General features: G+C 43.4%; 1 protein-coding gene across 1 annotated transcript in view; it reads right to left on the bottom strand.

Annotated features, from left to right (window-relative positions):
• BAIAP3 (BAI1 associated protein 3) overlaps nt 1-14,404 on the bottom strand; it is a 317,991-nt gene that overhangs the window by 42,597 nt on the left and 260,990 nt on the right. The window contains exons 18-22 of the mRNA XM_083153102.1: nt 10,886-10,942; nt 8,782-8,879; nt 4,083-4,134; nt 3,440-3,588; nt 1,704-1,827 (exon numbers count right to left, since the gene is read on the bottom strand). Of these exons, the coding sequence (XP_083009228.1) occupies nt 1,704-1,827; nt 3,440-3,588; nt 4,083-4,134; nt 8,782-8,879; nt 10,886-10,942 (480 nt within the window). The remainder of the gene's footprint in view (nt 1-1,703; nt 1,828-3,439; nt 3,589-4,082; nt 4,135-8,781; nt 8,880-10,885; nt 10,943-14,404) is intronic.

Here is a 14,404-nt window from a genome sequence, read left to right as displayed (position 1 = left end):
CTATGCTGATGGGGCCCTGTATCTCCTGTGCACATTACATGTGTTATATACATTTGTCCCCATTGGATTGGTTGGTTGCTATGGGGCCTACAAACATCTAGTTACGCCCGTTTTAGACCATTTCCATAATGCTGTTCTAGGTGGACAAATCTGTTTGTGCAATGTATTATGCTTATTATTTTAGGTTTATATCTAACACGCCTATCACAAAAGGAACTAGTAGCAACTTTATTTTACTCATGGAAAGAAATACTAAATATCTACATAAGGCATACTGGGGCAGATGTACTAAGCCTGGTAAAGTGATACAGCAGTGATAATGTACCGGCCAATCAACTCCTAGTTGTTATTTTTCAAACACAGTTGATTGGCTGGTGCATTATCACCTTACATTTTATTACTTTACCAGGCTTACTACATCTAGGACCTATACATACAGCCTAGCAAACAGGTAAGTGCCGCCCGGCCTATCGCTGTAGGATAATATCCCACAAGGGCCCCATTGCCTTGGGGCCCATCCTCCTAAAGTAGAAGTGGCATTATAGGGCCTTAATTGTGCTTTAAGTACCTTGCTCCAGGTGGCAGCTGTTTGCAGAGAGGTCCTGAATGGTGAACATTAGATTATTCCTCTTTCCAACTCAGAAGTGAGTCAATAATGGTGATGCAATTAATTCTATACCCCAAATTTCTGAACTATTCCTAGTTATTATGTACACTATAATGTAGAACCAATCAGAGAGAGAAAACTACTGTAATTATGAAACTATAGATCTGAGTATGACGCATATCAGCTGCTTGCAAATCCTCTGAAGTTTATAGTTCTGTAATCAAAATCCTTTCAGTAGGGTCTCTCTGCCTTTATGCAGCTTCTGTCATTTACACCGGTCCCTTTTTTAACCTGAGTTCCCTAAATATAAAAGCTCTGGTCCCCAGGAGACCTGAGATGATAAGAAGTTTGCAGACTCCTAATATAGGATCTGACTCTTTCATGTTTGTTTCTGAACTGGAGCCACCGACAGAGGCTATTAAAAAAAATGAGATTAGCAGAGAAAGCCTCCGGCTGTAACATGTGTGCGGCAACAAAGTAGGATTCAAAGGCCGTATGTCACCCAGCAATGCTGTTTGGTTCTGATGGAGAACCTATTAACCCAGGGGTTCCCAATCTTTTTCTAATCACGGCACCCTAGAGTATCAGAATTTTTCCAAGGCACCCCTAGGCCCCAAAAAATATTTATCAAATTAAATGGATTGTGTTTATATGTGCTTCTAAGGTTCAGTTATGTGGTAAAATGCAGGATTTGCTTCTGATTGTACACATTTTATGATTGTCAGCCACCAGCACTGGTTTTGTCGAGAAATAATTGATCATAAATAATTTGAATTGGTCCTGGATGACCAACCCGAGGCACCCCTGCAAGTGTCCGGAGGTACCCCAGGGAGCCTAGGTGCACAGTTTGGGAACCACTGTATTAACCTGTTCGTTGCCTCACTGCAGGAGTGCTGTCTCTGTCAGGTGGGATCCTAAGTAGGGTCTTATTATCTTTATTTGGGGTGTTGTAAGAACAACATTGGTCAGAGACTTGGATCCCAAAAACAAAATTGCAGATACCAGGTCCCCAGTGACAAACACAAAAAAGGGATCTGGTAATCTGGGATTCTGAGCAGACAATGAGATTATTTTCTTACAGTATGTTATCGATTACCTTATCCACTTCCACTGCACGCTGGACTCTTTCAGTGGCCTTTTCATGCACAGTTTGCAGCCACGTGTGGATGGAAACTTTGAACAGATCATGGAACCCCATCAACGCCAATGATTTGTTGTCTCTGTGATAATAGAAGCAGAATGATTGCTGTGTAGTGTGCAATAGCGAGATCTATAATGCTGGCTACATCACACCGAGCTGCTATGAATCGCTGCTTATTGGCTGACAGGAATGGCGGTCACGCCCTGGGAGTGGACTGTAATATGTGGTGAGAGCAGGAGCGATGAATATTTCATTATCCTATAAATGTTACGGCTTTACTCTGAATAAAAATAAAAATGAATATTGTAATGTTCGGCCTTATTCAGAGTCAGTCTTAAGCGCAATTTGCGATTTAAAAAAAAGTTTTATCCCTGCTACTTATTCATCTTTCACATTTTACAAATTCACGCTGTGACTCCCCTGCGGTACCGGCCTGAGATGACACTGGACTGCGATAGGAGGTATGTCTACAGAGTACAGACAATGGCCCTCATTGTGATTGGCTCGCAATGCAGCAGTTCTCTGCTTTGCAAGCCTTGTAACACCTCCTGCCAGGCATGTGAATACACCTCTGCATGTCGAATGTCCCCGCCGCACTGCGAATGTCCAGCCTTTTCCTGGGTGCACCCAGAGTTAACGCCGCCCCCCCCCCCTCCATTTGCATGCATTCAACATCGAACCGCCTGTGCAAACGTATGGGTGAGTTTACAAACCAGAATGAGGGCAACGCTGGAAATCACACCTTACAATAGAAATATACTGACGTTAATGCAGCTCATTACTACCCAATTTCTTCGAGCATCTGAATTGCTCAGTGATGTAGCTGCAAATAAAATTTTATTTTACATTTCCTTAAGATATATACAGTATATATATATATATATATATATATATATGTATATGTGTGTGTGTGTGTGTGTGCGTGCAGACGTATCTGTTCCCACTTGTGAATGGATAAGTCATCATTAGCATCTCTGCAGTCACTACTGACTACACTTGCACCAGGAACAAATATGATACAAGTTTGAGAGTTTCAAGAGGCTGCTTTGGAGACTCTTAGGGGCCCATTTATCATTTAATATTTGCGGCTAATTCCGTTAGCTGCACTTATGTATCCTCAGAAGTTACCTGCTGCAATAAATCCCTCCAGTCCAGCATGCAGCCGCATCCCCCATAGAAACCTATCAATATCCAGAATTCGAATCATTCCGGATAATGGCTCCCGCAGCTGCTTCCATCTGAGAATGCCGGTAGCCACTCTGCGGAGGTGTAGCGGGTAGCCGGGGGTCAGCGCTGACCACACATGCGCAGCCCCCCCCTGCACCCAGCAGAGCAGATCGCAGGAACAGTGTCTGCATGATGCTGATAGAATCGCATATTGCAATACGATCCTGGGCGGTGAGATCCTGCCTAGATCACATTGAATATGGGATCCATAATAAATTGGCCCCTTTGAGACTCCAGTCCCAGGATGCGGCCTCTACAGTCGCATCCACACTTTCTGAAAGTCCCTGTCCATTACAGTCCCAGTCCCCTTTCAGAGAAGTCACACTTGAGTCAACAAAAGAAAAAACACAAACTTTGACAAAAAAAAAATCTCAAATTGCTTTTAAGACTGACTCTGTATAAGGCCCTTTAGTTCTAGATCAAGCCTACCAACAAAAACCAAAAGAGTAGAACAAATAACGTACTTTAAAGGCAGGTAATCCCTAAAACGCCTCAGTTCCTTGAGTGTAATATAAAGCTCAAACAACGTCTCCCCAATAGCATGAGTGATCCGTGGCTCCTCTTGCTCTGCACCCTTCAGACTCTCCATTGCAATGCTCACTTCATCAGCCACCTATAGCGAATGGAACACAAAGTACTGTAATGCTCTCACATAGGTTAAAATTATTAATGTATTAATGACTGGATTAATGACAACACAGTGCATTATACATGTAATGGTCTTCAAACCTGTAAATAACAGAAGGTGAAATATGTTCAAAAGAGCAGGAGAACACCTCAAATAGCCAGGAGTATATAGGCTAAAATGTGGCCCTCCAGCTGTTGTAAAACTACACATCCCAGCATGCCTTGCCATAGTTTTAGCATTCACTAATAGCAAAACTGTGGCAAGGCATGATGGGACTTGTAGTTTCACAACAGCTGGAGTGCCATCGATTGGCCATGCCTGGGCTAATCCAATGGTAATGGTGCATGGATGCAATAGATCATACACTTATTTCTATAAACTAAAAGCAACAATTATTTCATTCAAAAGTGAAAACATAACCATCGATAAATCTTACATCCCTCGTTCAGTATAAGACATAACCAAACAATTAGTCTCACCAGTTTTTCTAGTTGCCGGTAGGTGATACTAAAGTAGTCAACCTTGACGATACTAGGGAGAGAAGAAAAACATATCACCTGCTATAGTACTTTTAAATATTTACAATGTAATTAATTTTTCTTTTTCATTCATACAACATCAACTGCTCCATTGTACCCTGTTAGGATAATTGAAGGCAGTATTTAAGCCTGATGCCATTTAATCCTGAGATGGCTCTGGCCAGGTTGTGCTAGTGCAGTGGTTCCCAAACTGTGTGCCTAGGCACCCTGGAGTGCCTCAGGACACTTGCAGGGGTGCCTTGGGTTGGTGGACCAGGATCAATTCATATTATTTATGGTCAACGTACCAGGCAAAACCAGTTTGGGTGGCTGCCAATCATAGCATATGTGGACAAACAGAAGCAAATCCTGTCCCTCACCAGATAACTGTGACATATAAACACAATACACTTCATTTCATATTTTTTTTCTGAATTTCTCGATAAGAAGCATTTGGCCTAGGGGTGCCTTGAAAATATTTTGACGCTCTAGGGCGCCGTGATTCAAAAAAGTTTGGGAACCACTGTGCTAGTGCAATGTGTTTCAATGCATAGACTTTACCAATGTTTGCAGGCAGAGGTGTTTTGAGAGGTGGTTAGTAGTAGTAGATATACTGCAAGGCAGACTTATCATTATGAAGACCTCTTTATTCCTTTCAATCTACCCCATGTACACATGCAGTGTTAATTTCAACGAAAACTATTTATCGACAAATGTTTTTTCTGTGACTAAAATGTGACGATAATGAAAATAAGAATTTTTTAATAACGAAAATGTTGACTAAATATTAGTGTCATGACTAAAATTGAATAGAGGAAAATGCTTTATCAATTTCGTCAGGAGGACACCACATTTTTTGAGTGATTGATTTTTGGGATTCTTTTATCCATCGTCTCTGACCCTAGATTTACTTACTTGCGCTGCGGCTGTGCAACAACTCTTTGTCATAAGAATCACTCGGCCAGTTTATGTAGCTAGCTAATTAGTTACCTTTAGCTAGATTGCTGTGTATTATAAATATGCATCCTTACCGCTTCATTTTATTTTGCAGTAGACTAGTAATGTACTACTTACTTGTATCAGGCAGGTTGTATTATTCTTTGAATATTTAAATTCTAATTTTTAATGAAAAGAAACAAACAATTGTATTCTTGAATTGATACTTGCAGAAAATAAATGACCTGCTGTGAAGGAAAGAGCATTTTAGTTGCACTTGTTTGATACCTAGATTCAAGGAAATGATAAATGATCTTCAGCAAAATCCATTGTCAATAAACTGCAAAGCTACGACTAAATCAATGACTAAAATTAGACGAAAATGTTAGTCAAGATACATTGACTAAAACTTGACTAAAATGAAATTTAAAAATGTGAATAAAATGTGACGTTTAATTTAATCAAATTTTAGGGAAGTGACTAAAACTGAAATTAAATTGAAAATCCCTTACAAAATAAACACTGTACACGGGGGCGATTCATCTAAGCGATTTTGACTACATCGTCAAAATTTCTTAGAATGTTTCCCTGAATCGCCTCATGTTTTACACAGCGGGTGATAGCGATTCACGGGCCCGCAGCATCAATATCAGGCAGGCAAGAATATTTTGTGTAGATGCTGCAGTGTCTATTCGGCTGTACACGTAAGCTGCTGCTGTTTTATACATTTCTTGAGGTTTTTCTTTTACAAGGGCTGAGTATTCCCTTTAGCACAGCAGAATATTGGACCTGTTAGCAGGATCTGCGCTCAGTCAAAAACTCCTCTTTTTCTTGCTGCTGGGGATGGCTGCCGGCTTATTTCCAGCAGGGACTGGGCGATTTTGATTAAGCAAAATCACTTATTTAAGATCTCCCAGCTGCAGCCCATGTGCACACCCCTTTACTGTGACCTTGCCTTCTCTTACAAAGCAGACCTACAGTACCACGCATTGCAAAGCAGGGGGAGATATAATGACTAAATTCAGGGTCTATTGCGCCAGAAGGCCACCTGAATATCAGTAGAGGGGATCAGCAATCCCAGTGATGTTGACAATTAAGGGCCCTGGTGCCACTCCATGATAGGCAAAAATCTCCTGGATATAATGAAGAAAATGGAAGGCACTCTCCGGACTTAGGGTTGCAAAAATTATTAAGACATGGACACGAGGGTCACTTAGTTTGCAAACAAAGTGACCCTCGTGTCCACGTCCTATTAATTATTGCAACCCTAAGTACGGAGAGTGCCTTCCCTTTTCTTCATTTTATATATATATATATATATATATATATATATTAAAAGAAGGGTGTAGACTCTGTATTGCGAAAATATCTAATACATCTCCAATATCCCTCCTGTTAATGAGGGACAACAATTAAAAAACAACACAAATCTTATTGGAGTGTGCAAAATCCATATATTGGTACCACCCAAGACCAATAATAATTGATGCAATCTGAATTGTAACTCTGAGACAATCTTCATGTGTCCATCGCAGCACGTATTCGCAATAAGATGCACAATCCGAGAAATAGACTTTTATTTAAAGAGGTACCCAACGTGTTTCGTCAGAACGACTTCATCAGGGGTAAAGCCAATCATGTATTGTATAATTATGATCCAGACATCAGAACATGCTCTTATAGGTGCGTATAGTTTCAAAAAATCTAGAAAAAATCTATCAGTTTGAGGTAAATATAAAAAAAATGGATACGGATACGGAAGTTTGATTGCACACAACAGAATAATCTCTTCTATGGTGAGAAAAATATCTCAAAATGACCAGGATATAGTGAATAGCAGCCTGATCATCCACTAGCTGAGCAATTCCAAATAATATTTTTGTTGTGTGTATATATAAAAATGGGTTGTTTGGAGTGCACTCTAATAGTACCACCTAGCAACGATATGATATAAACATGATATAACCATCACTTTTCTGAGGTCGAATTCAGATATTCAGCAATAAAACGTAGACTTCGTTCGAGAAAGTAGTTCTATATTTAAATACCAACGCGTTTCCTCAACATGACTTCATCAGGGGTGTGGCTAAGCACAAAGCCTTATATCAAGGTTATAACAATGGAAGGTGTTCTTTATACTGTAAAATGTATTAAAATCAATATCAATAAAGGTGGGGAATCAGATTCACATAGATCTTGAGGTAAATAGTAATTTCCTTTAGTGTAAAAAGATTATGGCTGTATCAACATAGACTATACGCCAGAATGATGAAGCCACACTAGTGGAAAATGACCTCCTTAATGTCAGAATATGAAATTCAACCAGAAGAAAAATCCCACAATAGAACAATGAGCTGTTCACTCCACTTTCAGCCTCATTGTGCTTTGCCACGCCCCTGATGAAGTTGTGTTGACGAAACGCGTTGGTATTTAAATAAAGGACTACTTTCTCAAACGAAGTCTACTTTTTATTGCTGAATATATGAATTTGACCATACAAAAGTCATTGTTATTTCATGTTTATATCATATCGTTGCTAGGTGGTCAGTGGCGCACGCAGGTACCTGGAAACCCCCCTGACAGCCCGGCCAAGGTTTTTTTGTTTGAGGCGGTGACCTAGTGACCGATACTGGGCAGCTCTCTGTGCGAAGTTGCTGGGAGATGGCCGGGGGGGTTGCAGGCAGGGCAGCGCTATGCAGTGAGGTGGCCAAGGAGAGCTGCAGCAGCCGCAGGATGAAGGAACATGGCAGTGGCAGTAGCGCCACTACACAGCTGACTCCGCTCATCTCCTCGGCACCTTCTGACTTGGAGCCTGGCCGCCCCGCCTCCGCATGCCAAATCCGGACCTGGCCCCCCCTCACAAGGACAGAAAGGGTAAACTGTACCCGACCCCTACATCCCCCACCTCCGCAGCTATCGGGTGGAAATTATTAGATTATTAGACGGCCAGCGAAGAGGCACACACTCTTGCTGTACACCGGCAGGACTGCACTTTGGAGCTGCTGCCTGGCACTCGACTGCACTACAATGAATATTTATTTGTGTGTGTGTATATATATATATTATGAAAAGGGCAGCAGCACGAGAGGATTTGTGAAAATCTTTTTATATAGAACAAAGTTTCAAAGCAGAAACCTCTTTATCAAGGTGTGTAAAGAGGCTATTGCCTGTTTTCATGTGACGTGTATGTATATATATTCTGTAAACCCCCCTTTGCAAATCCTGTGTTTGCCCCTGGTGGTACTATTAGAGTGCACTCCGAACAACCCCTTTCCATATCTTTTTCTTTGTGTCTCTCACTAACAGGAGAGACGTATCGAAGGAGCAGCTAGTTATTAGGTTCTATTGGCGCAATACCTGGACCATACCCTCTGTTTCCCATATATATATAACTACTCCTCACCTCTATGAGGTGAAGTACCACCACTGACTACTAGAGACCACTCGAAAGACCAAATGACTCCTTTGTTTGCTAAAAGATGTCATAACAGTAAGTGAAAGCAAATTTTGCAGGGACACTGATCTGTTTCAAACTTGCTGGATATGGAAAGAGGAAGCTGTGAAGACAGAGATTGAGGTAGGAGCAGATAGGGACTGGGGGTGGAGTGGAGAGTTTGTGGGCTAAAAACTGTCACAGCTCAAAGTGAAAATACATTGCAGAATCCGGCATTTTGATGGGCTTTTAACTAATATGATACTACTAATATGGAGGTACGGGGCTCACCAGGCAAAGTGCTTGTTGTACACGTTCTGGCTTTTCTCCACATCTTCATGAACAGCATCAGCCAGTTTCACCAGACACCTCAGCTGCTCCACATCATTCTGCAACACAGAGTATTTCACTGGGAGACGTTCACTACGAGGAGGGAACTGAACTAAAATCCTCAACATAAAATAATTAATAAGGGGCCTATTTGTCAAAACATATTTGCAGAATATTACCTAAAAACAGACATTTTTTTAGAATACCCTCAAATATTAGGTATCCCCCCCTATGTACCTTGGAGGGATCATAGCAGATATCTGCAGCTCTTTCTACATATTCACCCACAAATGCAGCCCTGATAGATGGCGTTTCCCTACAGTAACCCCAGTGGCACATGCAGTGTGAGACAAAGACCCGCACCAGGAAGCAGTGTGACAGCTATCACACTGCTTCCAGCACTTTGCCATGGACAGGCTGTTATCGCAGTCCATCTACGGACAAATCTGGGTACAGATATACATTTGCGAATCTAACTAAAAAAATATTCATCACAACCTCATTAAAAATGTGGATCAGATTGTGATAAATGTGACCTCACTTACCTTTCTGCAGCAAAAGCGGCCTCTCTCCACAGCCCAGACACCGCCCCCCCCCCCCCCCCCCCCACCCCCTTACCTTCCCTGATTTCTCCATGGCATGGGCTCAAAGTCCACTCCGTTAAACACAATGCAGTGCAGAAAATTCCTTGTGTGTCTACCCGGGCAAAGAACAACTCTCTACAACCCTGCATGCCAGCCCTCTCCTGGTAACTTGGGCTATACCAGGTATCGCCTCCCTCATACATATGGGATCTATAATATTTGTGTGGATATGCCGCTCATATTAAATTGTAAAAAGGCTATGTTGTTTTCCTTACTGGCAGCAGTGGGGGTAATTTGTAGAAGAATCGATAGTAATATTATTATATTACTGTTTAAGAAAATGTGGTCTCATCTTAACATATAGGGTGGGATGTGCTAAGGGAAAAATTCAGTAAAATCCCCGTTGTTGGGTAACAATACTCTATAGAAGCCTATGGGCTTCTATCGCGCGCCCACCGCAGACGCTGCCCCCCCTCCCCCTGGCTTACCTTCCTCCATGAAACTCCTCCTGCCCCTAGAAACAGGTCACAAATGGAGGGGAGAGGAGGAGGCACCGGGGACAGCCGATAAGATGGGGATGTGAAGTTGACCCCCCCACACACCACATCACAGGTGTCATGGGGGGCCACCATCACTGCTTTGCTGCTTTGCGATGCTAGGTGTATGTTAATACAGCGAGGGGCGGTGATGAATTTTAATACATCCCTCCAATAGACACACTGGGCAGATGCCAGGCCCCCCACGATTCTAGGGGCCTATGAGCAGAGGTGGGTTAGGCCAGAGTCCATCTGCCTCCTGTGCTGGTGCCGCCAGAGCTTCCTGAGAGGCTGCTCCGATTGTGAATTACACCCAATTAGAGCGGCCAGGCAGCAGTAAGACACTGAATGGCTGCCAGCTTGCCAATAGGAGGATGGCTGGAGCTATCCATCAAACAGAGTGCAGCATTCTTTACCTGACTCCAGCCAGACAGTGAATGACTGTCAGTTTGCTAATTGGTGGGTGGCTGAAGCTATTCACCAATCAGTGCTGACCAAAGGTGGGATAAGTTATGATTTTGTTTTCCTTTCATTTATTTCCTTAAATATATAAGTAGGGGCCCCAAGGGCATCGGGCCCAGAGCCCACAGTGCTGTTAGGACAGCCCTGCTCTCTGCACCCAATACAGATAATACTATATAAAAAAATATATAAAACATGACAAATATTCAGCCAATGCATCCCCCCCCCCCCATTTTATACATGTATGAGGCTTTTTCAATTAATTTTTTCATTAGTCATTATTAGAATGTTTGTGAATTAATGAACCAAAAATCTAGTGAGCCAAAAAGTTTTCTTAGTGTAAAGTTGGATGATCCTACTTCTAAGGACAGTTGCCATGACTTTGTGTCCACATATCATGCCCCAATAACGAATGCTTATAATAACTTATTTACAATTCTGAATAAGCTAATGGCAGCAATAAACGCAGGCACAATCACATACCTTCTCTTCTGGCTTATAGTACATAAAGGTCTTTTCGTACCATTCCATTGTGCCTTTCTGAAAATATAAAGTACTCGAGTCAGTGAAATGATTCCTCTTAGCTTCAATCCCTTCTCTGAGAGCCAGCATTAAACTGAAGCACTACTGTACTCTATAAAAGCCAGGACCTTGAATTAGCTAGACCATTGTGATGTCAACATCTCCTACGCTTTGAAAACTTAAATACTCATCCACCCTTTTTAGAGTTTATTTTGTGTCTCCTTTAAAACATAAAGTCAATGCACATGGCAGTTAAATGGGTATGCCATGGGCGTATATGAGTATGTGCAAACCCCGGGATCAAATACATTTGGCCGTTCGCTCCAGAGGGAGTGGTCGGGGTGGGTGTACACCGGGCCAAGGTTTTTATGGGGGGGGCACTTGCTAACCAGCGAACGACCACTGCTTAGCGAATGGGTACTGAATCAGGCCCAAAGTTCCAGCAGCGCCTGATTAATGTCTGTGGGGGCCCTGGATAACAAATTTGTGGGGGGCCACTCTCATTAAAAATAATATAATGCTGGTTATAAAAACAAAGTATAAATTATCAATCAGCGTTGTGACTGTGTTCCATTCCTTAACCCTGGTGTGAGTGCCAACATCTCTGTGAGAGATGCGCAAAATATCCACTAAAAATGCCACCGTCGCTCACATTTGTTATATAAATTCAAATAAAAACTGATGTGTAAAAAAAGATTATATTTCCTGTACAAGGTAAACATTATAGGTCATTATAATGAATAAAAATGATTGCTTGGCAATTTTCACACCTATTATGACACATTCACTCAAAGGGTTAAGAAAGAAGACATAGGGGGGTATTCAATGTCTGTCGTGCTCCCGCAGCCATCTCCCGACGGGGGAGATGGCTGCGGGGCCCTATTCAATGCTGTCTTCCCCGACAGCATTGAACAGGGGTTCTCGGCAGAACGAGCCCGACTTCAGAAGCTGTCAGACTCGTTCTGCCGAGAAAAGCCGGAAACAGTCGAGCTCCCGGCCAGAACTCGACTATTTCCAGCCTCAGCTCGTGGCCACGCCCCCTTCTCGCCGCTCGGACATTGAATCCCGACTGCCGAGCAACAGTCAAGCAAAGCGAGAACGGGACAGGGGCACGGCTGTCAAGCTAGCTCGACAGCCGTGCCCCTGACATTGAATACCCCCATAGTATTTTTATTGAAAACCAAAATGCAAATCACACATTACAAAATGTATCCTTATGTTCCAAATATCTTGCATAATATAAAGAATAACACAATAAAATGGTATACTGTCACCTCACCTGCAGAACAGTGGCCAGACACAGTACTATACTGTATAGCATTTACTAGCGTATAAAATATAGCATATATTTATATTATAAAAAAAAAAAAGAACATTGTTTAAAACAAAAAAACTGTACTCTTTACCTAGCACGGCGCCCACGATTTTGATCATGGGCATCGCAGGTAAAAAAATCGCAGGCATCGCGGGCATTGAATGCACTAAAAATCGGGTGCGACGCGACCGACGCGATGCCCGCGATTTCCCATAGGGAACAATGTTAAATGTCTCAATTGACCCGATTTTCCTGTTCAATGCCTCAATTGACCCGATTTTTCTATAGGAAACAATGTTAAATGGCCCACAGAGGCCAAATAGCCACCCTGAAGTGTGAAATGGCCCCCACAATTGTTAACGCCACCCCACGATCAACGTCAATCCGAAGCGTGGCGAGCGCAGCAAGGCCGCGAGGGGTGGCGGTATGCGTCCTACGACCTTTTCATACCCCCACTATCCACCTCGGCGTGGAGTTGAGAATAGAATAGTGTGGCGAGCGCAGCGAGCCACCGAGCCCGAAGCGTGGCGAGCGCAGCAAGCCCCGCGAGGGGACGCGGATACCTTCACAGGTAAACGCGTCCCTTCGCGGGCTTCACAGGTATCCGCGTCCCCTCGCCACGCTTCGGGCTCGGTAGCTCGCTGCGCTCGCCACACTATTCTATTCTCAACTCCACGCTGACGTGGATAGTGGGGGTATGAAAAGGTCGTAGGACGCGTACCACCGCCCCTTGCGGGCTCGCTGCGCTCACCACGCTTCGGGTTCACGTTGATCGTGGGGTGGCGTTAACAATTGTGGGGCCATTTCACACTTCAAGGTGCCTATTTGGCCTCTGTGGGCCATTTAACATTGTTTCCTATGGAAAAATCGGGTCAATTGAGGCATTGAACAGGAAAATCGGGTCAATTGAGACATTTAACATTGTTCCCTATGGGAAATCGCGGGCATCGCGTCGCACCCGATTTTTTAGTGCATTCAATGCCCGCGATGGCCGCGATGGGCGCCGTGCTAAGTAAAGAGTACCAAAAAAACATTAGTAGATAGGTACTAGGTCGGGACTTCAGGCACCTGAATGCTACAGCTGCACCACAGGGGGTTGCAGTAGGGTGGTCTGGCACCACACAGCTCAAGCCCACTGCCAGCCAGTCCCCACTGAGGAAGGCGCTGAGACTGAGTGAAATAGCACGCCTAACTCTCAGCTCCTGGAAGTCACGGAAATCCCAGCAGCCATGGCGGTGACTGTAAAATCCCGCGAGAGTCTGACAGTGACTTTAGCAGCACCTTGGTGGGCATGTGTAGGGCCATAGCGATAGGGATGCGTGGCCCAGAGAGTCGCTATTGTCCAGTGATATCCAGCATGCTGGATAAATCTAGTTACATCGTCGTCAAGGGCCAGTGTTCTCAGCAGAGAACACTGTCCCTTACAGATCGCTTAGCAGTGACACAGCAATGTCGGCCAGGGGTCAGGAGGATAGGAAAGTGAAGAAAGAGAAAGTAAGTGAGGATAGGTTTGAACTGTACAGTGGGGATATAATTAGATAGGAAAGGTGTATAAGGTTATGTAGGTGGTTCCCAGAAGAGTTGAATTTTCAGGGAATGCTTAATAGTTAAGACTAGAGGAGAGTTTTATTGTGCGTGGGACGGAATTCCACAGAGTGGGTGCAGCCCAAAGAAAGTCCTGCCATTGTAAATGGGAGCAAGTTATGAGTGTGGATGATAGACATTGATCTTGAGAAGAGAGAAAGGTCCGGTTGGGAGATATTTTGAGATGTATGTTGGTGTCATTTGGTTTATGGCCTTGTGTTTAAGTCTTGTTAACTTAGAATGCCAAGGATGACATATAGACCTACATGGAGTGTGATGGGTAGCTGGAGCTACTTCATCAAGGGCCATTTCTAGCATCTGATTCAGGTGAGATACAGCCCTCTCAGAAAAAGTGATTGCAGAAAAGGGTGAAAGCAGTTGTTGCAGAGAGGTGAAAACTTCCTGAAAATGAATTGTGTTCATATTTGCGGGCTTGTGGGAGATTGGAAGACTTCAGTGGCATTGAGTTTGAATTAATGGAGGAGAGATAAGGAAGGTAGTGAATACAGAAACTGAGCATAGTCTGGTGAACACAAGATCAAGGCAGTGGTCCTCCCGCTGAGTAGAGGAGTCGCCGATTG

Source organism: Crinia signifera, chromosome 7 (assembly GCF_055691185.1).
Source record: "Crinia signifera chromosome 7, ASM5569118v1, whole genome shotgun sequence".
NCBI classification, from domain to species: Eukaryota; Metazoa; Chordata; class Amphibia; order Anura; family Myobatrachidae; genus Crinia; species Crinia signifera.
This window is presented reverse-complemented; position numbering and strand designations above follow the sequence as displayed.